This window comes from Chlamydomonas reinhardtii, chromosome 15, assembly GCF_000002595.2.
Source record: "Chlamydomonas reinhardtii strain CC-503 cw92 mt+ chromosome 15, whole genome shotgun sequence".
Classification (NCBI taxonomy): domain Eukaryota; kingdom Viridiplantae; phylum Chlorophyta; class Chlorophyceae; order Chlamydomonadales; family Chlamydomonadaceae; genus Chlamydomonas; species Chlamydomonas reinhardtii.
Genome location: NC_057018.1, coordinates 927170 through 953038, shown reverse-complemented (window position 1 = coordinate 953038; position 25869 = coordinate 927170). Strand labels below are relative to the sequence as shown.

The 25869-nt window shown below is 63.4% G+C and overlaps 5 protein-coding genes across 7 annotated transcripts in view; 1 reads left to right on the top strand and 4 right to left on the bottom strand.

Annotated features, from left to right (window-relative positions):
• CHLRE_15g639150v5 (uncharacterized protein) overlaps window positions 1–1239 on the bottom strand; it is a 13452-nt gene extending 12213 nt beyond the window's left edge. For both annotated transcript variants that reach the window (XM_043070605.1, XM_043070606.1), the window contains exon 1: window positions 541–1239. In XM_043070605.1, coding sequence (XP_042916485.1) covers window positions 541–891 — 351 coding nt within the window. In that variant the 5' untranslated portion in view covers window positions 892–1239. The remainder of the gene's footprint in view (window positions 1–540) is intronic.
• A 320-nt stretch (window positions 1240–1559) lies between these two features.
• Window positions 1560–10155, top strand: CHLRE_15g639200v5 (uncharacterized protein). 2 transcript variants are annotated; one of them, XM_043070608.1, is made up of 14 exons: window positions 1560–2035; window positions 2344–2491; window positions 2840–3669; window positions 4103–4161; window positions 4402–4524; window positions 4985–5060; window positions 5325–5418; window positions 5786–5886; window positions 6270–6353; window positions 6683–6711; window positions 7183–7292; window positions 7592–7655; window positions 7994–8197; window positions 8473–10155. In XM_043070608.1, the coding sequence occupies exons 1-14, from the start codon at window positions 2029–2031 to the stop codon at window positions 8827–8829; spliced, it is 2286 nt and encodes a 761-aa protein (XP_042916483.1). In that variant the 5' UTR covers window positions 1560–2028; the 3' UTR covers window positions 8830–10155. The 2 variants fall into 2 exon arrangements, with proteins under 2 accessions (XP_042916483.1, XP_042916482.1); XM_043070607.1 differs by having other exon boundaries at window positions 4982–5060.
• Window positions 10156–11671: 1516 nt separating this feature from the next.
• CHLRE_15g639300v5 (uncharacterized protein) lies at window positions 11672–14379 on the bottom strand. Its single transcript, XM_043070609.1, has 3 exons — window positions 14143–14379; window positions 13446–14088; window positions 11672–13078 (listed from the first exon to the last, which is right to left on the bottom strand). The coding sequence occupies exons 1-3, from the start codon at window positions 14148–14150 to the stop codon at window positions 12584–12586; spliced, it is 1146 nt and encodes a 381-aa protein (XP_042916481.1). The 5' UTR covers window positions 14151–14379; the 3' UTR covers window positions 11672–12583.
• Window positions 14380–15487: 1108 nt separating this feature from the next.
• Window positions 15488–20129, bottom strand: CHLRE_15g639304v5 (uncharacterized protein). The gene is made up of 2 exons (XM_043070610.1): window positions 19519–20129; window positions 15488–18958 (listed from the first exon to the last, which is right to left on the bottom strand). The coding sequence occupies exons 1-2, from the start codon at window positions 19835–19837 to the stop codon at window positions 16230–16232; spliced, it is 3048 nt and encodes a 1015-aa protein (XP_042916480.1). The 5' UTR covers window positions 19838–20129; the 3' UTR covers window positions 15488–16229.
• A 48-nt stretch (window positions 20130–20177) lies between these two features.
• CHLRE_15g639308v5 (uncharacterized protein) lies at window positions 20178–25119 on the bottom strand. Its single transcript, XM_043070611.1, has 2 exons — window positions 24134–25119; window positions 20178–23779 (listed from the first exon to the last, which is right to left on the bottom strand). Exons 1-2 carry the CDS (start codon window positions 24857–24859, stop codon window positions 21092–21094), a joined length of 3414 nt encoding a protein of 1137 aa, XP_042916479.1. The 5' UTR covers window positions 24860–25119; the 3' UTR covers window positions 20178–21091.
• Window positions 25120–25869: the final 750 nt, after the last annotated feature.

Sequence of the window (25869 nt, the reverse complement as noted above, 5' to 3'; positions counted from 1 at the left end):
CGAGCTGCGGGGCCGAGGAGACGAACAGAAAGTGCGTGGGAACAAGGAGGAGGCACGCCGGCATATCGCAGGAGGAAGATCTAATCGGGTTCGTGAGAAACGCTGCGCAGAGCACTGGGAGGAAGCTGCTTGGGCAAGGGGGGAAACGGCTGGCGCGGGAGGGGTGCGGCAGGCGCAGACGACGTGGCCGTTGACATGCGTGTCCGTCATGCAATACGGCTGTGGTCTCCAAATCGCGAGATGCAAATGCAGTGGATAGTAGACTGACACGCGTGCCGCAATTCTGAGACACACTTCTGTCCCTGGATTCACCACAATGGGTGTCACGCGATGGCTCATACCGAGGTTGGGATATGCAAAGTGTACGCACATGCGCATGCGCGGATTCCGGCAGAATGGCACTGTCCTGTCCCTCGACATGTCGGCAACGTCGTGTGGATCCCCTGGCTTGAAGCAAGGCCCCACCTCCCCGCTACAGGCATGCTCCCTCCCCAAAGTACATGCGCGCCCCAACCTTCCTGTTCCGCGGCCGGCACTTGCCTTGGGTGCCGGCGCCGGGGCCTTGGGCGGGGCCGCAGCCGCATCCTTCGACTTGGTGCTCGCCGGGAAGAGGCATGGCGAGGTGGGCTGGAACGCGCGCGACGCCAGCGCCCGCGACGAGTGAAAGCCTCGTGTCTGTGCCGCAATGGAAGCCCGCACCAGCGGAGGAAGCAGCTCGACGTTCGAATAGCCCGTTGCAGGCTGGTTCGTGTCGCTTTGGCCGATGAGCAGCAGCTCATACAGCCCGGTCGGCTGCACGAGCTTCATCTCAAGCATCTCAAAAGCTCCGAATGTAGCATGCTGCCTTGCTGCAAGCAGCACCCGCACGGGCGCGAGGCTGCGCCCGGCCATCTCGAGAGCCGCTGCTTGGCCGAAAAGGCGATGGATCCCAGGACTAAAAGATCACTGCTAATTGGCCATGCGACAAGCGAGAACTGGCTGCGTCGGGCGAAACACGTTTTTGCGTGAGTTGAGCTGCAAGTTGACCGACAACTCAGGCGGGCTGGGCCAGGTCCACCGTGCAAGTGATGTATGCAACCTGGTTGTTATCATCGAGCGAACGCATTTGAGGCGGAGCATCGGGGATGTGCCGGGACTCGATGCTGTCGGATGACACGCGTGCCGGCAGTTTCCCCGGGTCCACACGGGTCCACGCCGAGTTTACCCGGGAGAAGCCGTTCATTCCAACCAAGCGCTATGAAACACGAGTGAACAGGTAACAGCATCAGAACCGGAACCGGAACCGATGGGATGACACGGCCGAGACGGCATTCAACTTCTGGCGCGATGCCCGCCCCTGGCAACACAGGTCACCCGCTGAGTCCCAGGCTCGTAGCCACGTATCCATCGTCTGCCTCCTTCCTGAAGATTTGCAAATGACGCTTGTGTGGATAGAGGTGGCACATAAGCGGGCTGCCACTGGAATGATGGCAGGTGATGGCCGGAGCGCGTCACGTGAGCTTGGAGCATGGAGGGGTCTACACATAATCGCTTGCATTCAACAGTATCATACAACACATTAGCCAGCTACGTTAAGGATAATTGGTCCTGCTTTGCTCTTGTTACTGCCTTCCGGTTTCGCTTTCGCGCATTCTCTCTGCCTTTCATGTTTTCACAGACATCAGCAACCACGTTACCCCTCACGAAAATGTGGTGCAGTAAGCCATATTTAGCCCGGCAGGCTGCTCGCAGACCCGGCATTGCATGCACTCGATGTCGTTGCGCTGCATCTGGCACATAACAAAATGTAGAGGACAGCGGCGCTCGCTCGCCCAATAATTGCGGGCTGTCTGACAAGAGGCCTCTCCTTGGACCTGCCCAAGCTTCCCACCGGTCTCTCTACCCCACACAGCCTTCCCAATGGCATGAGCTAGGATCCTCTCTGCTGCTGTCCTAGGAGGATAAGTCACCACGCACCTTTCGGCGACCTGTCATCTACGGGCGCCGCGGCCTTTCGCCAGCCCCGGCGGCCTCTCAGCTCCTCTGCTCATGACAGGCGGGGGCGCCGAGGGGCGACAGGGGGAGCCGCTGTCAGGCCGCTACTGTTGCCGCCGCCGCCGCGCCTCAGCGCCCGCCGACTGTCGATTTTCAAACCAGGCGACGCTTCATCGTTCATCGCGCTCTTGTCTCCGTTGCATACTTGAGCACGAGCGCAGCTGCAGGAGTTAAGTCAGTCGTCAACACACACCGGCCCTCCCGGCTCCCGACACACACAGACAGACAGCAGCAGCGGCCCCGTGTCGCGCAAACCCCTCCACCTCCCTGCCTTCTCGTGATCACCCCACCCCACCCGCGATTCCGCAGCAGCAGCCCTAGCATCCCATCTTCTTGCCAGCCAGCGACTCGGAGCTCGTAACCAAGCGCTCCAGCAGCTTTTCGGGTACCCCCGTTCTTGGACCGGCTTAGCCCGCAGCCGGCCTTTCGTGAACCCGCCGACGCCGCACCTGTTTGTGTGAGTTATGGGAGGGGCGGCGGGGGTTTGGCCGGGAAGGTGTGTTCATATGCATCGCCAGGACGGGGCGATTGCGCGAAGAAATCTGTGGCCAGGGTCATACGCAAAAGGGCTGGGCAAAACGACATCTGCTCGGCAGCGTAGGCTGGTTGTGAGCGCCTGGTGCCTTCCTGAGCCCCCCTTGCATTCGTGCAAACCCGCTGCCGCCAGCCTTGCCGACTCCCCCCTCCTCCTCTCCCCAACGCCTCCGTCGCCCGTCCCCGTCCCCTCTACCCCGTCTACCACTTCCTTAACTTGTCTTGAATGTAGCCCCCCTCCCCGCCCGCCCTCCTGCCCGCCCGCCTGCAGAACCAACACCGACACAAGCACACACACGATGCCCATGACACGTGGTCGTCGTGGCGCCGCCCGCGGCAGTAGCAGCCACCGCCTGCTGGCTGCCGGCAGTAGCAGCAGCAGCCAGCTTCTGTCCGGCGGCGCGCTGGCGCTACTGCTGGTGCTGGCATTGCCACAGCCCGCCTCAGCCCAGCAGCCACTGCTCGACCGCTTCGCCTCACGCTTCGGCGCCGGCGGTGGCAGTAGCACCGGCAGTGCCACTGGCAGTAGCAGCGCGACCGGTGCCGCCGGCAGTAGCAGCGGCATTGGCAGCGGTGGCCTGCTTGGCGGGGGTGCTCTGCTGAATGACATCGAGCGTGTTGTGGACCGGAATGGAACCGCCCCCCGCATCGGTTCCGGGGCGCTGCTCGGCGGCCTGACCGGCGCCGGCAGTAGCAGCAGCGGCAGCGGCAGCGGCAGCAGCGGCAGTAGCAGCGGCATCGGTGCAGGCCTGCTCGGCGGCGCGGGCACCGGCGGGCTGCTTGGCAGTGGCGGCCTCATCCGCGGCGGCAGTAGCAGCAGCGGCAGCGGCAGCGGCAGTAGCAACACCACCGCCGCCAACCGCAACGCCACGAGCACCACCGGCAGTAGCAGCGGCATCGGTGCGGGCCTGCTCGGCGGCACTGGCGCCGGTGGCCTGCTTGGCGGCGGCCTGCTTGGTGAGCGGCTCGGCTTGGGCGGCAGTAGCAACTCTTCGACTACCGCCTCCGGCTCTTCGGCTGCTTCCGGAGCTGCGGGAAGCTGCCCTGCCAAGCTCACGAACCTGACTGCCGCCACCTTCCGCCCCATCGCCACCGCCTGCCGTGAGTGATGCGTGATGCGTGCTGAGGGTGTGCTTTGGCGAGGGCAGGTGTTGTGTTTTTGTGGGGGAGCTGTTACGAGAGGGGGGGGTCTGGGAATTGGTGTAGGGCGGGGCGTCGGGTTTGTGGGGCTGGTTGGGGCTGGGGGACGAGAGGTTAGGGAGATGACACTTCAATTATTGCGGACCTCACTTTTCCCCATGCTAACCGCCGATAACCGCCTCATTCCTCGCACTGAACCACCATCACATTCCAGGCCCAACAAAGCACACACACCACAACTCACCCACTTCCTCTCAACCCACCCTACACCACCATACACCCATACATCCAGCTGCAAACTCTCAAGCGCCCACGCATGTAAACACAGACCCTAGCTTAAACAGTCTTTGCGATATTATACTATACGTTTGTGCTCTTTACCGTATTAACACAGAGCCCAGTGCCAAGGCCTTTTGTGACGAGTGCATTTGCGCCCTCACCGACGTCTACATGGTGAGGTTGTGGGGGTATGTGTGGGGATGTGTGGGGGTGGGTGCACACGTTAGCAGAGAGGTGGTCGTGTCGTAAACATGTGTGTGCAGCAGTCCAGTTGCCTCCATCCACGGGTCCTCTTCCCCCTGGCCGCCGAGTTCCCTTCGCCCCACCTCGCTGCCCCGCACACCACTGGCCCTCACTCCGCTCCTCCTGCCCCCACACGCCCCCCCCCCCCCACACACACACACACGCTCCCAGCCCGCCTTCATCGCGGGCGGGCTGTTCAGCAACCTGACGGTTGGCCCCGACGGCGCGCCAACCGCCACAACCGCCTTCCCCGTGGACCGCGCCGCCGCCATTATCAGCGCGTGCACGCTGGGGGTGAGGAGGGCGGGGAGGAGGGCGGGGAGGAGGGCGGGGAGGCGGGCGGCGAGGGGGGCGGCGAGGAGGGCGGGGAGGAGGGCGGGGAGGAGGGCGGGGAGGAGGGCGGGGAGGCGGGCGGCGAGGAGGGCGCGGAGGAGGGCGGGGGTTGTAGATACCAGCCCAAATTAAACCAAACCCAATGCAACATGGGGTAATACATGGGGTTGGGGGATACAGGAAGCGGGGGTTGGCCATGAAAGGCCGAGGTTTAAACATGCCCAAGCCTGAGCCATCCCTTTACCTTGTACCTGGAGTGAGATGGGGGTTGTACCTGGAGTGAGATTGGGGGTTGGGAGCTGGAGAACACACAGCGGTGCGATGCTGCTCCTCCGCTTGCACACCTTATTGTCCGCCCAGATCCTGAACCCAAACCAACCAACCAACCAACGTCCAACCGCCCCTTAACCAACTGCAGCAGGAGTTCGTTGTGCCCATGCTGGCGGCAGGCGTGCGGCTGCAGAACCTGGAGCGGTTGTCCAGCTGCGGCTTCAACGGTGAGGAGTGTGTGACGGTTGGGGGTGGCGGTCAAGGTGGCGGTTGGGATGGCAGTTAGGCTTCAACGGTCCGTGTGTGCGGCGACGGTGCTGGTTGCGGCATTTCTTGTATGGGGGAGACGCCGCGCGTCGGCGGCATTCGCTTAGAGTGTTACTTTGATTGTGGCCATCCCACGATCACACAATCACGGTCTGCGTTTTCACGGTCTGCGTTTTTTAGGCACAATCACGAACCTGAAACAAACCCGAAACGCACACGCACAGGCACCTCCACGCCCTTCTGCCTGGTCGCAAAGATGGCGGAGGGCGCCGCACGTGCCGCCGGCCGCCCCGCGCCCAACGTCACCGCCAGCAGCGGGTGAGTGAGAGCGTGTGTGTGTGTGTATGGGGATGGTGGGTTTGGGGCGGGGTCGGCTTTGGGGTGTAGGGGCTGTGGGGGTGTGGGGGTGTGGGGTGTGGGGGGCTTTGAGGTGTGGATGGGGGAGCTTGGAGTGGCGCATGGTTGTTGTGGTTGTGAGTGGGGTCACAGGGGGTGGTGGACGCTGCGCACCGCGCTTGACGCTATGTTGTGAAATGGCGGCCTTACCTGCTTGGCTCCCTCCCCTGTGACCCCACCCATCCCTTATCTGCTTGGCTCCCTCCCCTGCTGCTTGGCTTGGCCCTTGGTTCTTTGGGGGACCATACAACCTGAGCAACGCTGTTCCTGCCCCTCCCCACACACACAGCCGGGTCGACGACGGCGGTGCCAACTCCACTGACGCCTCAGGGATTAGCGACGAGGAGTATTACGACGAAGGAGATCTCACACCCATTGATTCCGTCAATGGTGCGTCTGGAGTTGATAGCTTGCTTGTTCGGGACCCGCTGCGGCGTTTGTGGGGACTAGCTGTTTCGGGCGCGGGGGTAGAGGCCGTGGTGATTGAGTACGATCGGGCGCATCTGTGCGAGGGTGCTTTCTCTCCCAGCGGCCATTTGGAATGTGATTGCTTCGTGTGTTTTCTGTTGGTTGAGGAGATGCTGACATGGCATGGCATTTCTGGGGTCCGCCAGCCAGCCACATCTCCCCAACCCACTGCCCAGCCAACCCTAAACGCCACACCCACGTATACGCTATGCATTACGCACACGCACCTGCTCCCCCGCCCCCACACAGTTTCCTTGTTAATTTTGTGCTCTGCATCACGCACCCACATTTGCACACGTGCACAGGCACGGACGCCGCCAACGCCACCACCACCCTGCCGCCGGGCGCATTCCGTGTCGTGTCAACCGCCGCTCCCCAGGGCAACAACGGTGGGTGTGTGATGGGACAGGGTTGAGGCAAGTTGCACCACCCCCCGGATTCGAGTTCCGCTGGGGGGTGGGTGGGGGGTGGTGTGGGCTCGTGAGGGCGCGACGGCCTCAAGCGACAACTTGTGCTCGACAATCTAAATAAAAGGATGGATGCTTTGGGCCAGGCTGTTTCTGTCCCACGGCTAGCTGCAATTTCGAGCGGTTTCGGCGCTGTTAGACCAGCCGTCTCCGACGGTGCCCCTCGTTTGCGCAACCCGATTACCGCGCCTTCCCACGCCGCCAACCTGACCTCCAACCCGATCCATTTCCAAACCCTTCAACCCATGCAGGCCCCATCACGGCGACCGTGTCGGGCAAGGTGAGATGTGTTTTTGAGGTGTTGTGTGCGTGTATTAACGAGCACAAGGGAAACGAAGCGTTAGTGTCCGTGTATGCGTGCGTGCGTGTGCGTGCGTGTGTGTGTGCGAGGTGCTGTGCGCTGGGGCATGGTTTGTAGGAACACGGAGCGTGTGAGTGCGCGCCCGGCCCAACGCTCTCCCCACCCAACGGTGACCAATTCATAGGGCTCGGGCACATGACCATGAAATGTCCTTCTCCCCGCCCCCCCCCCCCCCCCATGCTTCACCGACATCGCCCCCTTCGCTCTTTTCTTTTGCATTGGGTTCGTTTCAGTTTGTGCTGGCATCTGCAACCCCCCACTGTGCCCAGCTACGCCTTCTAGCTTCCTAATCAACCATGATTATAACTCCCCCCCTGCATCCTGTACCGCTTTTCCAAACATCCTTGCAACCTCCCTGAAACCGCTTCCCAATCCCCAAACTCCCCACAGCCCGCCACGGTGGGCGACGTCGCGGCGGCGGTTCTGGCGCTGCCGGCGGAGCAACGGCGCTTCCTGTCCAACGAGGCGGTTGCCATCGTGCAGGGCTGGGCCGCGAACAGGTCGGTTGGTTGGTTTGTCGGTTGGTGGGTCGGTGGCTGGTTAGTTGGCTAGTTGGTTGGCGGTTGGGGGTGGGTTGGGTTCGTGTCGAAAGGGGCGGTCGCGATCGTGCAAGGCTGGGCCGCGAAGTCGATGCGGGCGGCGGATCCTTTATGGATGCGATGAGGCCCGGGTAATTCCTTGGTTGCAACCTTGGGACCCCAGCCCTTGCCCCGCCCCCAGCCCTTGCCCCGCCCCCAGCCCGAGCCGCACTCCCCACCCCTAACTCCGTCCCCTACCACCCTCCCGACCCCCATCACAGCTCCTTCGCGGGAGCTCCTCTGGACGCGGCAGCGCTTGCCGACTTCTCCAGCAACGGCACCACCGTGAGTGTTTAACGTTTCTGATGTTTCTGTTCTAGTTTCGTAGTCTCGTGGATTTCAATTGCGTGAGTTGACTTATGCTCACGTGGTTAAGAGTTGGCGACTGCTGCTGTTTTGAACTGCGGGGCGCGCTTTCGCGAGTAATACACGCCAAACGACGCGCTGGCAGAGCCTAGACGCTCCTCACACACAAAAACACACGCACGCCCTGCACGCGTTGATTGTTTCCGTGCGCCCAATGTATGGCCAACCTTCCCAATCGATCCGCCTGCCCACTCCATCTCACCCCCTTATTACCTTTCCCCTAAGATAATCATGAATGTACTCCCCCTACCCCTCAGGTTGACCTGACCTCGGTGCTCACAAGCATTGCGCTCATGCAACAACGCGGAGTCACGGCGCCCGCCCCCGCCGCCACCCCCGCCGCCAACCCCGCCGCCACCCCCACGCCGGACTCTGCCACCCCCACGCCTGACTCCACCACCCCCACGCCTGACGCTGCCACCCCCACTGACACGCCCGCGCCCACGAACGCGACGCCGACCGTGAGTGGTTGGGAAGCCTTCTCCCAAGGTCATTAGTGGCGCTGGGAATTTCGTTTTGTACTAATTTGACTCGCAATTCTTGGGACCCCGTGGTGCCCCACAGACTAGAACGGCTGCGTTCTGGTTGCTTAGCCGGATGCCAACCTAGCTAGCTAGCTTCCCAACACCCGACTGTTTCCTTACGGGATTGGTACAACGTAAACCCAACACCCGCACCTTGCTGTGAACATTCTCTCATGCCCTCCCGCCTTACCCACACGTCCCCATGCGCGCAGCCCGCCGCTGCCCCCGCCGCCACGCCGGACGCCGCCGCCACCCCAGCCGCCGCGGAGCCCGCCCCCGACGCCGCGGCCACCCCCGACGCCGCCGCCACCCCCGCCGCCTCCGCTGTTGTGTCCGCTCCTGCCGACTCCTCGGCCACCGCTCCCGCCGCCGCTGACCGCGCCGATGATCCCGCCGCCGCGCCCACGGACGCGGCGGCGGCGGCGCCTGGCGACGCCGCGACGCCGGCGCCGGCGCCGGTGTCGGCGCCAGCGGGCGGCTCCGCCGCCGCCGTGCGCGCCGCTGGCGTGACTCAAATGGTTATGGCGGCGGTCGGTGCGGTGCTGCTGCGTTCCATGCTGCAGCATTAGAGTACTGGTGGTGATGGGGTTAAGCGTGGGGAAGTTGTGTGGCCAAGTTGCAAAGCAGAGCGGGTTATTATTTTCCCGGAGCCATCTACTTTTTCCCGTACTGTAGTTATGAGTGATCACACGTTTCGACCAGGGCTCTATTTTAGCCGTGCAGCAGTACTAGTCAGCACTGGGGGAGGCTTGGCTTCCTTTTTGAATTTGGGTTTAGCTCCTTCGCTCCTTCTGATTATATTTCATGGATGGCGGGAGAGCGAGGATGACAAACGTCATCGCTTGGCGGGCCTGTTGGAACGCACGGCAAACGGCAGCCATCGGCGCAAAGGATCATCCGGGCGTCAGACTGGCCTTGTGTTGTGTGGTGTTCAGCACTTGGGCGTGAGGGCAGCGGCTCTTGTGGACGACGCGGAGAGGGATGCAAGTTGGGGGGAGAGGGGGGACAAGGGATGGGAGATGACGACGGCAGGGCGCGTGTCAGGGGCAGCGCACTCCTGTTTCCGACTGCCTTGGAGAACCAGTGGGGATTATTATTGGAATCGTCGATCCTTGCACGCAAGCAAGGTGTGAGTAAGGTGTGGCGCTGTCGTTGGCTGAGTTTTCTTTTGTTTTTCCTGGGTGCGGGCGTGACCGGCGGCCTTGGGTTGCATCCATCGCTGCGCGGTGGATGGGGCTGTTGCTGGGCCGTGGCGGTGGGGGCGATTACATACCACGGCAGGGGAGGCGCTGCGGGCTTGGCAAGCAGGGCGGAGCGGGTGAGTGCGTGCAGGCGCGGTTGGTGGTGGGCACCTGGGCGGTGACTGACTTCCTTGCTGCTGTTGTTGGTTGTGATTCGATAGACGCCGCGGCACGAACCTGTGGGGTCAAGTAAGAGCAGGGGTATCGCTCTGCAGTCTGCACGTCGTCGTCACTGGTTGCCTGTGAACTGCGGAAGCAGCAGGTCTCTGCTGTAACCAAATGCAACCTGGCGAAGGCGCCTGCATCGAATTAGGCATCGGGGGGCTAGCAGGCACTCAGGCATGCGTCGCAGCAGCTGCACACGTGGCAGGGTGTCGTGCTGAGGCAGCAAGCCGGCACAGCAGCAGTAGGAGGCGTGTGTGGTGGTGTGTTGTGGCAGTGTGTGTGTGTGTGTGTGGGGGGGGGGTTTGTAGATACCAGCCCAAAACTACGGTATAACAAAAGACAAACGGAGGAGGAGGTAACCCGGGGAGACAGGGGTTCTGCGGGGAGAGGAGTATCGTATGTATCAAGCCAAGGCCGGGGCAAGACTGCGGCAAGTAAGCGAGGCGACGACAGGCCCAGGCATGATGAGGGAGATGTAGTCAAAATTTTCTCCCCAAATTGCAAGTGTCCTGAGTCCCAAATTCCTGAAGTCCCGAGTTCCTGAAGTCCCGGATATACGGGACAAACCCATGCATGATGCATGATCGCAGACCCGATCCCCCCCACAGCACTGCTTGCTCGATTGCCACCGGGCCACAACCAGGGCTGCGTTCTTGCTTGTGTTGTCGTACACCGAACATCACTGAAATGCGTAGATGCGAATGCGAACACAGCATGCATTGGTCTGTCGCGTGTACCTCAGTCGGGAACGGTTCGGGACTTCAGGATTTCGGGACTCAGGACACGTGCGCGCGCTGTGCGTGAGTCCATGCCGGCGACTGCCCGGGAAACATGGTGCTAGGGGCGATGGTCAGTGTTTTTTTCGGTAATAAATAACGGATCCGTTAAAACTATAAATTTTGGCCCCAAAAACCAGGAAAAAACATGCATGCGACGCCTCTACCCCATTCCGCAAAAACACACCGCCGATGGACAAGGGCCACGGCGTGCGTGGGGATCCGGAGACACTCCGGCGTTCGACCAGCCGCACACTCCTGCCCTGCCGTTTCAAATTGTTTGCCATCTGCTGGGGTCTGGGAATCAGCTGCACCCTACGGGACTTCACCAACCTGCCTTAACACTTTCCCATCACACATACCCCACACCCCTACCGTACTGACGCTTGAAAATTTATCTCTAGTAATTTTAGCGGTGCGCGGAGGGGTTATGTCGGAACACGGGACGTCGTGGTGGCTTATCGGCGCCACTGGCCGTGCCTCTCATCGTTTCTGGGTCTCATGCGGGCTCCGCCCACACTACACTGTCGCACACACAGGAGGGTGGGAGGGATGTCTGGGCGAGCCATCCAGGGCATCGGGGTCGGAGACGCATCCAGCCGGCGCGGGCATCCAGCATAGCCCGGCCACATAACCTGCCTACCTGGGGGCGACCCGACCGGGGTATGCGACAGTGCCCGCCCGGCCATCCAACAGTTCCGGGCCGACCCGACCCAGCCATCCACGCATTGGTCGCCGGCTCATCCCGCATCCCTGGGCCAACCCCAGCACGGACATCCAGCAGACGCGAGCCAACCCACGCACACATCACGTTTCCTGACTTGGAGAGCTGTTTGGAGAAAAGCCAAACCCATAGGAAGAAAAGCTCCTCCCTCTGGGCGGGGAACATGCTGGGGGCGTGCCGGTCGACACGGCGTGACATGGCGAACCCACCGAACCTCTTTTCGTCTTAATTTGTTTCATAATCATATAAGCGTGTAGGTTGTTCTTTCTTAAGCTGCTGTTTGTCCGCTGAAAGCTGCAGCCACACAGCAAATCAACAAGTAACTGTCGTCTTTCTAGCACCAATTCCTGGTTCCACGGGCATGGGATATAAACAACAGCATGAGTAGTCAAGCCCGTCCTTTGAGACGCCCAGAAGCGGCCAGCGAGCCGGACGAACCACTGGTTCGCTTCGGCCATCTCGGGTGCCCCGGCCCCTTCTCGTCACAGTCTATGCCCACACCAATGAACACAACCTATTACATGTGCACAATTCATCGGGGTAAACTAAAGCGAACGCTGGACGTCTTCCGCAGAGACATCGTTTCGGGGTTTAGCGTTTAGCTATAAACGGCCGCTGTAGCGTGAACATAGCTCATTATAGTATTGATACTAAGGCGTAGCGAAGGTGTTCAATTTTGAGGACATGACATGGGAAGCACAAAAACACGCAGTTCAAAGCGGCCTACCCCTGCAATACCCATGGCATACCCCCACGCTCCTCCCTGGTCCGCGGTGCAGTCATAACAGCACGCCGCGTGTTACGTGCAGAGCCATTCAACAGTGCTGGGGTGACCCCGACCCAGCCATCCAGCAGTCCCCGCAGGGCTCCTATCTTAATGTCTCCAGACATTAATTGGCCATTTTGGCCGTTTCCTAGACATTCCTCCCGGGGACTAATGTCTGAGGCAAGACATTGTTGGCCCGGTTTTGGGGCGGGTTTTGTCCGAATTCCTATGGACAAGCCCCCAAACCGCCATGTGCCCAGACAAAAGACGGCGGCCACCCGGCCGTTTTTGTCTGAGCCCAGACATTGCCCTGAAAACAAGATACGACCCCTGAGTCCCCGCCGGGCCATCCAGCATTCCCGGGTCGGCCCGACCGGGCCATCCAACAGTCCCCGCCGAGCCATCCGGTTGTCCCGCCCAGGCATCCAGCAGTGCTGGGCCGGCCCGCTAGGGAACTGCAACAGTGCTTGGAAACGGGTAGTCCCAACCACGCAAAAACAGCCAATCCCCAAAATTCCCACCCTCCTCACACACACGCTAGCTCGGAATGTGCCTAATTGCCAGCCTACCCCAACTTGGCCCACTTGCCCGTGCGGCCGCCCCGCACGGATTCAGAGCCTGCCTGAATTAATATTGCACATTTGTATTATATTAGGCTGCGGCCGCCTCCGCCAGCGGCAGCAGGAGGTCTGAGTTTCGGTACTCCAGCTTGGCGCACGCCCACAGGCTGTTTGAAACATGCTGCGGCTTGAAGCCGTGCCCCTCCGTCGCACGCAGCCGTGAGGCCACAGCGCCGGTCAGCGCTATCAAGTGCGGCGATGAGGTGGGGTCCCAGCCCGAGCCCCGCTGCTGCTGCTCCTCCCACAGCTTGCCCAGGGCATACAGCGCGTTCGCCAAGTTTTGAGGAGTGGCAGTCTTCAGCAACACCGGATCCGCCAGCCGCTGCAGCAGTGCCGGCGCCAGCTGTGACTCCACACGCCCGTCGATGGCAGCCCCAGCCTTCGCCAGCGCCAACAGCGGTATGCTGCAGCCGGCCGGCTGGCGGATGCGCGGAACGAGCGGAAGGAGAGCAGGCGCAAGAGCCGCCACGATGCCGGCACGGGCCGCGGCTGTGGCGGCCGGCCCGCCAGCGCGTGCGGAATCAAGCTGCAGGGGTGGGCAATCAGTGGCATTGAACGTAGTACCGCGCCAGTGCAAGGACCGAACCGCGGGACAGGAGCGCGCATGCCTAAACAACAATTGAATCCCATCGAGACGGGACCTTGGTAGGAGTACGGTGCGCGGCAAATAACGACTTCCACGCCATCAACCGTTGCATCAGCACGCAACACGTCCCTGTCTATCTGTGCGTGTCCTGTGCTACGTGCCAAGGAGGTGCGTGTGTTGTTGGTGTTGTCAGTGCTCACACTATGATCAGGAAGGCCCGCACGTGCGTACCGGCAAGCCCGGCAACTCCGACCCCTGCCCCTGTCCCTCCTCCTGTTCATGCCCGCTAGCTAGTCCAACCTCTCACCTTGCCACACAGGTTGAAGGCAGCTGACATGGTCATCACGTCTTGCCGCTCTGACCACACCACCAGCCGCCGATCAATGACGTCATGCAGGTCCTCCAGAGTCCGACACACGGACATGTCATCCGCGGGGTCACGCGCCTTGCCGCCGCCGCCGCCACTCCTGCTACCACCACCGCCCGTCCTGCCGCCGGCCCAACGGCCTCCGCCTGCCCTGCCCCTGCCCGTCCTGTCCTCGACATGTCCGCCTCTGCCCTTATCGTTGTTATTGCTGCTGCCACTGCTCCTGCCACTGCTCTTGTCACTGGTGCTGCCACTGCCATACCTCCCCGCAGCCGCCAGCACCTGCTGCTGCGCGCGCCGCCCCGGCTGCAGGAGACAGCTGCGCGCCCCGGCTGCTGCAGGTGCGGCAGTGGCGGGCGCTGCCGCGGCTTGACGGGCCCAGGCGGTTAGCGGCAGTAGCTGCCGCAGACCGCCGCCAGACCCTGTGGCAGCAGGTGCGGTGGCGGCAAGGAGGGGGCCGCCGCCGCTGAGCACTGCCGCCGCCGGGCCGCTGGTTGCGGACGCCAGGCCGCGGGCCACACCGCCGGCGGTCGCCGAGGGGCCAAGGCACCCGGCGGTCCGGGCGGCGCGAGGCTGGGCGACCCTGGGTCAGCGGTGTGCCGCATGGGCCCAGTTTATGCCATGTGCGTGCTGACGCTGGAGCATTATAGCTACTGCCTAAGCCATGTCTACTAGCTGCGGTGCTGCGTCCGGACTGTAACATTTTAGGCTCAGCAGGCTGAGGCCCACAGTGCCTTATAGTAAGTAAGTGCTAGCTGATACTATACATGGAAGTATAGACAAGCTGATCGGACGAAAGGAACAACGGGCCAGTCCGGTGTGCCGGCAAATGGAGCTTGCGTGAGCTCTGCTAATGACAAACAAGGACAAAGGGGTATTACATATAACGATGTGTATGATGAGGAATGCAGTTGTGAGACTGAATTCGCTGTTTGGCTCGCTCGTGATGGAACATGGCAAGGGGCAGGAAAGCGTAGTCCCGATGTGTGTGGCTCCCACCCGTGCCCACATAAATGCGTAGCAAGAAGGGACAAGGCATTGGTGCGTTGTTCGCGCGCTGTTACTGTACCGACGGTAGCTGGCAGGTTGTGTCGATGTTTTGCTGACGCGCATTCCTCACGCTCCGGGCAGGGGGGGGGTAGAAAGCTCAGTTTCTTACCCCATGCTCAATATTACAGAGCTTAAGGAGAGCATTATGCACGTGCTTTTAGTTTTGTCAGGGGGTGTCTGGTGAGGAAGTTCTGGGCCGCCAAAGTTGGGGGGTCGGTCGTCGTCCCTGGGGGTCCACCGGGTTTCGGGAGCCCATCCTGGCGGATTTCGGGAAGCGCCCCACAAGCAGAACTGGGGGCCAAACGCAGCACTGCGAGGTTCATATGTGCATGTTATGCCGTAATAAACACAAACAAAGCGTGGGAAGGTGAGTTGCGCGTCCGGGGGTGGACATGTCGGCACATGTCCCCACATTCGACATATGCGCACTGCCACGGCTGGGCTCTCTAGCGCTGGTGCACATGAGTTCACGTCTAACAAGGCTGCCGATGCACATTGTCCATTCGTCACGCGGCACAGAGTTGAGCGCGGGGTGGTCTGGGTCGAGGGGATTTCAATGGATAGGATCCCGTGACCGAAGTCTCAGAACAGGACCGCTGATGGCACGGAGTGATAGTGCTCGTCAAGAGGAGTCGATTGGCACCACTTTGGTATCAAACGGAGGGGTTTTAACCCCTAAACAACAAGGTTTTGTCCGGGGGGGGGTCGGTCGTCCCCTCAAGGGGGGTCCCGGGGGATTTCGGGGCATGGGGTCTGGCACTTTGTTTCCTACCCCCCCCCTGCTCCGGGCGCCCGGCCACCGGTTGGCTCGCATGCGACCTCGACGCACGCACACATACACGGCCCCGCTGTTGCCCGTGGCTGTCAGTGCCGCTCATTCCGCCCCCGGCGTGCACCCGTTTCCCATTCCACATTCAATCCAACACAAATGTTGAATATGATTGGACTTGAAGGGGGGCCAGGGCCGAGGGCCAGGGCCAAGGAAGATGTGGCACGAGTTTGATATACCGATGACGTACCTGGTGGTGAGGCTCACGGCCTCCACAACTAGGAGGATAGTGATGGGTGTTAACCCCACCAAGCAAATACGGTATACACATACTGCGTCTCGTATTTCATGCCAACCGGGCCCATCCACGGCCTGCTACACGCGGAGGGGTCTCTCCCTCTCCTCCGCCTGTCCCCCAGCGTCACGCGTACTCGCCACGTCAGCCGCCACCAACACACACGCCCCGGGCCCCGGCCATTGCCACCGCTGACCCGTGGCTCTCTACCCTCTGCCCACAAAACACAAGCGGCATGCCTCAAGTTTGGTGCCTTTGACGCGCCGTGTGTGCACGTGTCACTACGGTAGCTAGCTGGTGTGTGTGCCCTAACTCCACCATTTCACGTCCCGCCCCTCGCTGCACCCCGTGCATGGCCACCGCTACTGGGCCCCACGGCCGCTCACCTGCCTGACCGTCACCACATATGCCTACCGTACTGGGCACCGCACCAAACACACGCCACACAAAGCCAAAAGCCCATCGCGCCGCGCCGTAGCATGTTGCATTCACTGCTTCCATACACACGTACGTTGGAAAAGGACACAAGGGATACCGCTGCGCAAACCACAAGTCGTGTGCACGTTTGTGCCGCATTCATTATCCACATCCACGGCTTCTAACTTTTCAATCACACACTGCTGCTAGACTTCTGTGCCGCACGCCTGCCGGTCCCTCCCGCCCGCCTCCGCCTGCTGCCCGCGGGTAGGCCCCCGCCCCCGCCACTACCACCACCACCACCACCACCTGCTACAGCTGCTACCGTAGAGCCCTCCTCCCCAGCCACCACTGCCACCTGATTCTCAGAGACCGCGGCCGGCACCACCACCGCCCCGGGGTCACTGCCGCCGCCGCCGCCGCCACCTGCTGCCGGAGCCGCCGCTGCTTTTCGCTCAGTCCGCTTCCCACCCGCGGCCCGCCTGGGTGGCGCTGCCGCCTGCACCTGCTCCGGCGGCGGGGCCTCAACCGAAGGAGGAGGAGGCGAGCCCGCCTGGCTGCTGCTGCTGCTGCTGTGGCTTTGGCTGCTGCTGCGGCGCGCCCGGGGCGCTGACACGCGCGGCCGCTGCTGCGGTGGTGGTGGCTGCGGCGCCAGAGGAGCTCCGTCTCCTCCGTCCTCGCCAGCACCGCCACCAGCGCCACTGATGGGAAGCCGCTGCGACTCCTCCGCTTGTTGCTGCCGGGCAGGGGCCGCCACCTCAGCCTCCGCCGGTACCGTCGCTGCATCTACTGTTGCATCCGAGGCCCCTCCGGCCCCACCGCCGCCGCCGACCGCTTCCTGCTTTGGCGCCTTCCTGCGGACAACAACGAGGACGCGCTTCTTCTGGCTGCTGCCAGCGGTGGTGCTGGCGCTGGTGCTGGTGGTGTTGGTGGTGCTGCTGCTGCGGCCGGCAGTATCCGGCTGCGGCGGAGTCGTCCGCTGCTGCTTGCGGCGAGGGGTGGCGGCGCTGCCTTCCCCTGCTGATGCTGCTCCTGACGAAGCGCCCGATAGCAGATCCTGCAGCTGCTGCAGCAGGTAGGCCTGCTGAGCGGAATAAGTCTTCCGCCTGTCCCACTCCCAGTAAGGCACACACAGCAGGCCACCCTCCCCAAACGCCCACCGCAGCTGCCGGTTGCGTAGGACCGTCGAACCGTCTACCGCGGATGGGTCGTCCTTCCGATTGGTGAGAAAGTGGTCCGGCCCGTCCACCTCAATGGCCACTCTGCGCCCATCGCTCCAGTCCGCCACAATGTCCACACGCCCCAGCACGCCCTCCACCGCCGCCTCCGTCTGCACGGACACAATGGGCAGGAGATCCTTCTGCAGCAGGCGCTGAAGCGCCTCTGCCACCTGCTTCTGCGTACTGCTGGTGTTCGACGTTGTCGCCCGTTCGGCAGCCACCGCCGCCTCCATCGCGGCTAGCAGGTCGGGGCTGCGGGCAAGAGCCTCTGTCACCTCGCCGCCCAACGCATGTTGCGCCTGCCAGAGCTGACTTAGCGCCTCGGTCTGAAACTCCTCACGACGCCGCGCGGCCTCACGAGCAAGCGCCGAGGCCAGCGTGGCTGCAGCCGGGCTAGCAGGGCCACCGCCGCCTGCCAGCACCGCCAGCGCCCACAAGCTGTTGCAAAGCTCCTGTGCAACAAGCGACTCCGGCTCCAGCCGCAGCAGTTCGCCCAGCCGGCCGCACACCGCCGCCTCCAAGCCGGCGTGACGCAGCTGCAGCACCGCCAGAGCCCAAAGCGTGTTTGCACAGTCTTGTGCATTGCCTCGCTGCATCACCGCCGCGGCGCCTGCGTCAAGCAGCGCGGGCGGCGGCTGGTGGCGCACCAACGCAAGCGCGTACAGCAGGTTGGCCCAGTTCTGCGGCATGGCGCCGGCCATGACCCCGGGCCGCTGAGCTGCTGCCGCCGCGGCCGCGTACCAATGGCTCTGCTGCGTGGCTTGCGACGTTGCACTGGCCCCATACCCCATCTTGGCCAGGGCCCACGCCGAGTTGCTGAGGCATTGCGGGTTGAAGCCGGCAAACCCCCGCTGCACACCCTCCGCTGCTACTGCCGCCGCCAGCAGCTCGGACTGCTTGCCTCGCAGCTTCAGACCTTCCAGCGCCAGCAGGATGTTGGACAGCTCCTGCGGAATGAACGCTGTAGCTTCCTTCGGTGTCCCTAGCCGCCGCACGCACTCTGCAGCAACAGCTGCCGTCAGCAGCTCTGCCTGCATGCCTCGCAGCTGCAGCCCCTCAAGCGCCAGCAGGATGTTGGACAGGTGCTGCGGAATGAACGCTGCAGCTTCCTTCGGTGTCCGGAGCCGCCGCAGCGCCGCACCACACAGCGTCTCCAGCACTGCCCGAAACGCCGGTCCGGTGCAGCCAAGGACCTCTAGCGCCCACAGGTTGTTGGCCAGGTCTTGCGCACGCATGCCGCAGGCAAGGGCTGCGGCCGCCTCCGCCAGCGGCAGCAGGAGGTCTGAGTCTCGGTACCCCAGCTTGGCGCACGCCCACAGGCTGTTGGAAAGCTCCTGCGCGCTGAAGCCGTGCCCCTCCGCCGCATGCAGACGCGAGACCACAGCGCTCGCTAGCGCATTCAGATGCGGCGACGAGGTGGGGTCCCAGCCCGAGCCCCGCTGCTGCTGCTGCTCCCGCAGCTTGCCCAGGGCATACAGCGCGTTCGCCAAGTTTTGAGGAGTTGCAGTCTTCAGCAACACTGGATCCACCAGCCGCTGCAGCAGTGCCGGCGCCAGCTGTGACTCCACACGCCCGTCACTGGCAGCCCCAGCCTTCGCCAGCGCCCACAGCGGAAGGCTGCAGTCGGCCGGCTGCCGGATGCGCGGCACGAGCGGAAGGAGAGCAGGCGCAAGGGCCGCCATGATGCCGGCACGGGCCGCGGCTGTGGCGGTGGGCCCGCCGGCACGTGCGGACTCAAGTTGCAGGGAAGGGAGGGGGCAGTGGGAAAGGACGATACCCCGATCACTTGATATGGCGGCGGTGAGAAGCAAGCTTGGAGGTGCGTGTTGTTGTTGAATGTTGTCAGTTCTCGCACTGCGATCAGGAACGCCCGCACGTGCTTACAGGCAAACCCAAACACCTTTCACTGCCCCTAAGCCAACCTCTCACCTTGCCACAACGGCCGAAGGCAGCTGACATAGTGCTCACGTCTTGCCGCTCTGACCACACCGCCAGCCGCCGATCAATGACTGCTTGCAGGGCCTCCAGAGTCGCATACCCGATCATCAAGTCTTCGGGGTCACGCGGCCTGCCGCCACCACCACTGCCACGCCCGCCGCCGCCAGCCCAACGGCCTTTGTCTGCCCTGCCCCTGCCCGCCCTGCCGCCACCGTCACTGCTACTGCGGCTGCCGCCGATGCCGCCACGCGCGCTGCTGCTGCTCCTGCCACTGCTCTTGTCACTGGTGCTGCCACTGCCATACCTCCCCGCAGCCGCCAGCACCTGATGCTGCGCGCGCCGCCCCGGCTGCAGGAGACAGCTGCGCGCCCCGGCTGCTGCAGGAGCGGCAGTGGCGGGCGCTGGTGCAGCTTGACGGGCCTAGGCCGCTAGCGGCAGTAGCTGCCGCAGACCGCCGCCAGCCCCTGTGGTAGCAGGTGCGGTGGCGGAAAGGCAGGGGCCGCCGCCGCTGAGCACTGCCGCCGCCGGGCCGCTGGTTGCGGAGCTGCACGCCAGGCCGCGGGCCACACCGCCAGCGGTCGCCGACGGGCCGAGGCGCCCGGCGGTCCGAGCGGCGCGAGGCAGGGTCAGCGGTGTGCCGCATTGGGCCACTCTATGCCATGTGCGTGCTGATGCTGGAGCATTATAGCTGCTGCCTAAGCCATGTCTACTCGCTGCGGCGCCGCGTCCGGACTGTAACATTTTAGGCTCAGCAGGCTGAGGCCCACAGTGCCTCGTAGTACGTAAGTGCTAGCTGATACTATACATGGAAGTATAGACAAGTTGATCGGACGAAAGGAACAACGGGCCAGTCCGGTGTCATGTGCAGGCAAACGGAGCTTGCATGAGCTCTGCGAATGACAAACAAGGACATAATCACAAACAAGGGTCAAAGGGGTATTACGTATAACGATGTTAAAGGTGAGGAATGCAGGTGTGAGACTAATTTCGCTGTATGGCTCGCCAGCATGCGACCTCGCTCCCGGCCGACGCCTAACAACCCCGCTCTTGCCCGTGGCTGTCAGTGCCGCTCATTCCGCCCCCGTCGTGCACCCGTTTCCCATTCCAGAGTCAATACGATAGAGATGTTGGATAAGATTCGGCTTGGAGGAGGGCCAGGGCCGAGGGCCAGGGCCAAGGTAGATGTTGGCACGAGTTTGATGTACCGACGACGCACCTAGCGGTGAGCCTCGCGGCCTCCACATCTAGGAGGAGTACGGTACTGATGGGTGTTAACCCCACCAAATACCGTACACACATACTGCGTCGCGTATTTCGTGCCAACCGGGCCCATCCATGGCCTGCTACACGCGGAGGGGTCTCTCCATCTCCCCCGCCTACCCCAGCGCCACCCCAGCGTCACGCCTGCTCGTCACGTCAGCCGCCACCAACACACAAGCCCCAGGCCCCGGCCACTGCCACCGCTGACCCGTAGCCCTCTACCATCTGCCCACAAAACACAAGCGGCATGCCTCAAACTTGGCGCATTTGACGCGCCGTGTGTGCACGTGTCACTACGGTAGGTAGCTGGTGTGTGTGCCCCAACTCCACTGCTTCATGCCCCGCCCCTCGCTGCACCCCATGTATGGCCACCCCTACTGGGCCTCACGGCCGCTCACCTGCCTGACCGTCACCACAGATGCCCACCGTACTGGGCACCGCACCAAATTCGCACCACACAACGCCAAACGCCCGTCGCGCCGCGCCTTAGCATGTTGCATTCACTGCTCCTTACACACGTGCGTTGGGAAAAGACACAAGGAAAACCGCTGCGCAAACCACAAGTCGTGTGCACGTTTGTGCCGCAACCACTAACCCAGGTCACTGCTCCCCGCCCCCTTTCGTTCACTCGCTGCTGCTAGGCTTGACGAGGCCGCACGCCTGCCGGTCCCACCGCCCGCCTCCGCCTGCTGCCCCCGCCCCTGCCACTACCACTACCACCACCCTCCACGTCTGCTAACGTTGAGCCCTCCTCCCCAGCCACCACCGCCGCCTGCTTTTCAGAGACCGCGGCCGGCACCACCACCGCCTCGGGGTCACTGCCGCCGCCACCTGCTGCCGGAGCCGCCGCCGCTTTCCGCACAGTCCGCTTCCCACCCGCGGTCCGCCGGGGTGGCGCTGCCGCCTGCATCTGCTCCGGCGGCGGGGCCTCAACCGAAGGAGGAGGCGAGCCCGCCTGAATACTGCGGCTTGGGCTTTGGCGGCTGCTGCGGCGCGCCCGGGGCGCTGACACGCGCGGCTGCTGCGGTGGTGGTGGCTGCGGCGCCAGAGGAGCTCTGTCTCCTCCGCCCTCGCCAGCACCGCCACCAGCGCCACTGTTCGGAAGCCGCTGCACCGTTTCCGTTTGCTGCTGCCCGGCAGGGGCCACCACCTCAGCCTCCGCCGGTACCGTCGCTGCAGCTACTGTTGCATCCGAGGCCTCTCCCGCCCCACCACCGCAGGCCACCTCCTGCTGCTTTCGCGCCTTCCTGCGGACAACAACGAGGACGCGCCTGTTCTGGCTGCTGCCAGCGGTGGTGCTGGTGCTGGTGCGGCCGGCAGTGTTTGGCTGCGGCCGAGTCGTCCGCTCCTGCTTGCGGCGAGGGGTGGCGGCGCTGCCTTCCCCTGCTGCTACTGCTCCTGACGAAGCGCCCGATAGCAGATCCTGCAGCTGCTGCAGCAGGTAGGCCTCCTGAGCGGAAGACGTTTTCAGGCCGTACCACTCCCAGTACGGCACACACAGCAGGCCGCCCTCCCCAAACGCCCGCCGCAGCTGCCGGTTGCGTAGGGCCGTAGAACCAATTGCCGCGGACGGGTCGTTCTTCCGGTTGGTGAGGAAGTGGTCTGGCCCGTCCACCTCAATGGCCACGCTCCGCCCGTCCCTCCAGCCCGCCACAATGTCCACACGCCCCAGCACGCCCTCCACCACCACCTCCGTCTGCACGGACACAATGGGCAGGAGATCCTTCTGCAGCAGTCGCTGAAGCGCCTCTGCCACCTGCTCCTGCAGTCTGCTGGTGGTCGACGTTGTCGCCCGTTCGGCAGCCACCGCCGCCTCCATCGCGGCTAGCAGGTCGGGGCTGCGGGCAAGAGCCTCCGCCACCTCACCGCCCAACTCCTGTCGCGCCTGCCAGAGCTGCCTCAAGCCGTCTCCATTGAGCTCCTCACGCCGCCGCACGGCCTCAAGGGCAAGCGCCGGGGCCAGCGCAGCGGCAGCCGGGCTAGCAGGGCCACCGCCGCCTGCCAGCACCGCCAGCGCCCACAAGCTGTTGCAAAGCTCCTGTGCAACAAGCGACTCCGGGCCTAGCCGCAGCAGCTCGCCCAGCCGGCCGCACACCGCCGCCTCCAAGCCGGCGTGACGCAGCTGCAGCACCGCCAGAGCCCAAAGCGTGTTTGCACATTCCTGTGCATTGCCTCGCTGCATCACCGCCGCGGCGCCTGCGTCAAGCAGCGCGGGCGGCGGCTGGTGGCGCACTGACGCAAGCGCATACAACAGGTTGGCCCACTCCTGCGGCTTGGCGCCGGCCATGACCCCGGGCCGCTCAGCTGCTGCCGCCGCGGCCGCGTACCACTGGCTCTGCTCCGTGGCTTGCGACGTTGCACCGGCCCCATACCCCATCTTAGCCAGGGCCCACGCCGAGTTGCTGAGGCATTGCGGGTTGAAGCCGGCAAAGCCCCGCCGCACACCCTCTGCTGCTACTGCAGCCGCCAGCAGCTCGGACTGCTTGCCTCGCAGCTGCAGCCCCTCCAGCGCCAGCAGGATGTTGGACAGCTCCTGTGGCTTGAACGCTTCAGCTCCCATCGGTGTCCGGAGCCGTCGCACGCACTCTGCAGCTACAGCTGCCGCCAGCAGCTCTGCCTGCATGCCTCGCAGCTGCAGCCCCTCCATCGCCAGCAGGATGTTGGACAGATGCTGCGGCTTGAACGCCTCAGATTTCTCCGGTACCCGGAGCCGCCGCAGCGCCGCACCACACAGCGTCTCCAGCACTGCCCGAAACGCCGGTCCGGTGCAGCCCAGGGCCCCAAGCGCCCACAGGCTGTTGGATATTTCTTGCGCATTCATGTCCGGGGCAAGGGCTGCGGCCGCCTCCGCCAGCGGCAGCAGGAGGTCTGAGTCTCGGTACCCCAGCTTGGCGCACGCCCACAGGCTGTTGGAAAGCTCCTGCGGCTTGAAGACGTGCCCCTCCGCCGCACGCAGCCGCGAGGCCACAGCGCCGGTCAGTGCGTTCAGATGCGGCGATGAGGTGGGGTCCCAGCCCGAGCCCCGCTGCTGCTGCTCCTCCCGCAGCTTGCCCAGGGCATACAGCGCATTCGATAGCTCTTGCGGCTTCGCCGCCTTCAGCAACACCGGATCCACCAGCCGCTGCAGCAGTGCCGGCGCCAGCTGTGACTCCACACGCCCGTCGCTGGCAGCCCCAGCCTTTGCCAGCGCCCACAGCGGAAGGCTGCAGCCGGCCGGCTGGCGGATTCGCGGCACGAGCGGAAGGAGAGCAGGCGCAAGAGCCGCCACGATGGCAGCGCGGGCCGCGGCTGTGGCGGCCGGCCCGCCGCCGCGTGCGGACTCCAGCTGCAGGGGAGGGCAATCAATGGCATTGAAAGTAGTACCGCGCACTTGCAAGAATCGAACCGCGGGACAGAAGCGCGCATGCCTAAACACACATTGAGTCCCATCGAGCCGGGACCTTGGTAGGGTTTATAACGACTCCCACGCCTTTGCACCCTTGCATCAGCACGCAACACGTCCCTGTCTATCTGTGCGTGTCCTGTGCTACGTGCCAAGGAGGTGCGTGTGTTGTTGGTGTTATCAGTCCTCGCACTGTTCTCAGGAAGGCCCGCACGTGCTTACCGGCAAGCCCGGCCACTGGCCCTGACCCTCCTCCTATTGTTGCCCACCAGATAGCGCGCCAAGCCTACCGCTCACCTTGCCACACAGGTTGAAGGCAGCTGACATGGTCATCACGTCTTGCCGCTCTGACCACACCGCCAGCCGCTTATCAATGACGTCATGCAGGTCCTCCAGAGTCCGACACACAGTCATGTCATCCGCGGGGTCACGCGCCCTGCCGCCTCCGCCGCCGCCGCCGCCCGTCCTGCCACTGCCACCGCCCGTCCTGCCGCCGGCCCAACGGCCTCCGCCTGCCCTGCCCCTGCCCGCCCTGTCCGCGCCATGTCCGCCTCTGCTCCTATCGTTGTTACTGCTGCTGTCACTGCCCCTGCCACTGCTGCTGTCAATGCTGCTGTCACTGGTGCTGTCACTGCTCCTGCCACTGCTCCTGTGACTGGTGCCGCCACTGCCGTACCTCCCCGCAGCCGCCAGCACCTGCTGCTGCGCGCGCCGCCCCGGCTGCAGGAGACAGCTGCGCGCCCCGGCTGCTGCAGGTGCGGCAGTGGCGGGCGCTGGTGCAGCTTGACGGGCCCAGGCCGCTAGCGGCAGTAGCTGCCGCAGACCGCCGCCAGCCCCTGTGGCAGCAGGTGCGGTGGCGGCAAGGCGGGGGAAGCCGCCGCTGAGCACTGCCGCCGCCGGGCCGCTGGTTGCGGAGCTGCATGTCAGGCCGCGGGCCAAACCGCCGGCGGTCGCCGAGGGGCCGAGGCGCCCGGCGGTCCGAGCGGCGCGAGGCTGGGTCAGCGGTGTGCCGCATGGGCACATTCTATGCCATGTGCGTGCTGACGCTGGAGCATTGTAGCTACTGCCTAAGCCATGTCCACTCGCTGCGCTGCCGCGTCCGGCCCGTAACATTTTAGTCTCAGGCTGAGGCTCACAGTGCCTCGTAGTACGTAAGTGCTAGCTGATACTATACATGGGAAAACAGACAAGCTGATCGGATGAAAGGAACAACGGGCCAGTCCTATGCGCAGGCAAACGAAGCTTGCGTGAGCTCTGCTAATGACAAACAAGGGTCAAAGGGTATTATGTATAACAATGTGTATGATGAGGAATACAGTTGAAAGACTGAATTCGCTGTTTGGCTCGCCAGCATGGTGCGACCTCGCTCCCGACCGACACACGCACACCCACACGGCCCCACTGTTGCCCCAGGCTGTCAGTGCCGCTCATTCCGCTCCCGGCGTGCACCCAATTCCCATTCCAGAGCCATTCCAACATAAATGTTGTATGGAACTGGACTTGAAGGGGGGCCAGGGCCGAGGGCCAGGGCCGACGTGGAATGATGCACACGAGTTTGACGTTACGACGACGTACCCCCCCTGCCCTTCCCCCCCTGCACAACGTATGCTCCAGCGTTCAATACTTCGAAGAGGAGCGTACTGGTCCGTAGCACGCGTACAGTACGTAGTGCGCGTACCACGTACTCTGCAACCCAGCTCGCACGATGCATCCATGTTGTCGAGAATAATGCTTTGGAGGCGAACCATGCGAAGCCGAGAAAGCCAGCGTGCATAGTCACGATGGAGCATCTGGGAGATCCATGGCTGCGGCCTTACTTGTGCTGTCGTATGCATGTATGCAGGCCAGCACCTACCAGTACCCCGGCCCCCCTGTCCCCCGCGGAACCGTCGTCGGTCCCGAGCCGCCAGGAGTAGTCACGATGGAGAGTCTTGGAGGCTGGCTCCATCCATGGCTGCGTCGTCCTTACATGTGCTGTCGTATGCATGCATGCATGCATGCATGCATGCAGGTCGGCACCTATCTACCAGTAC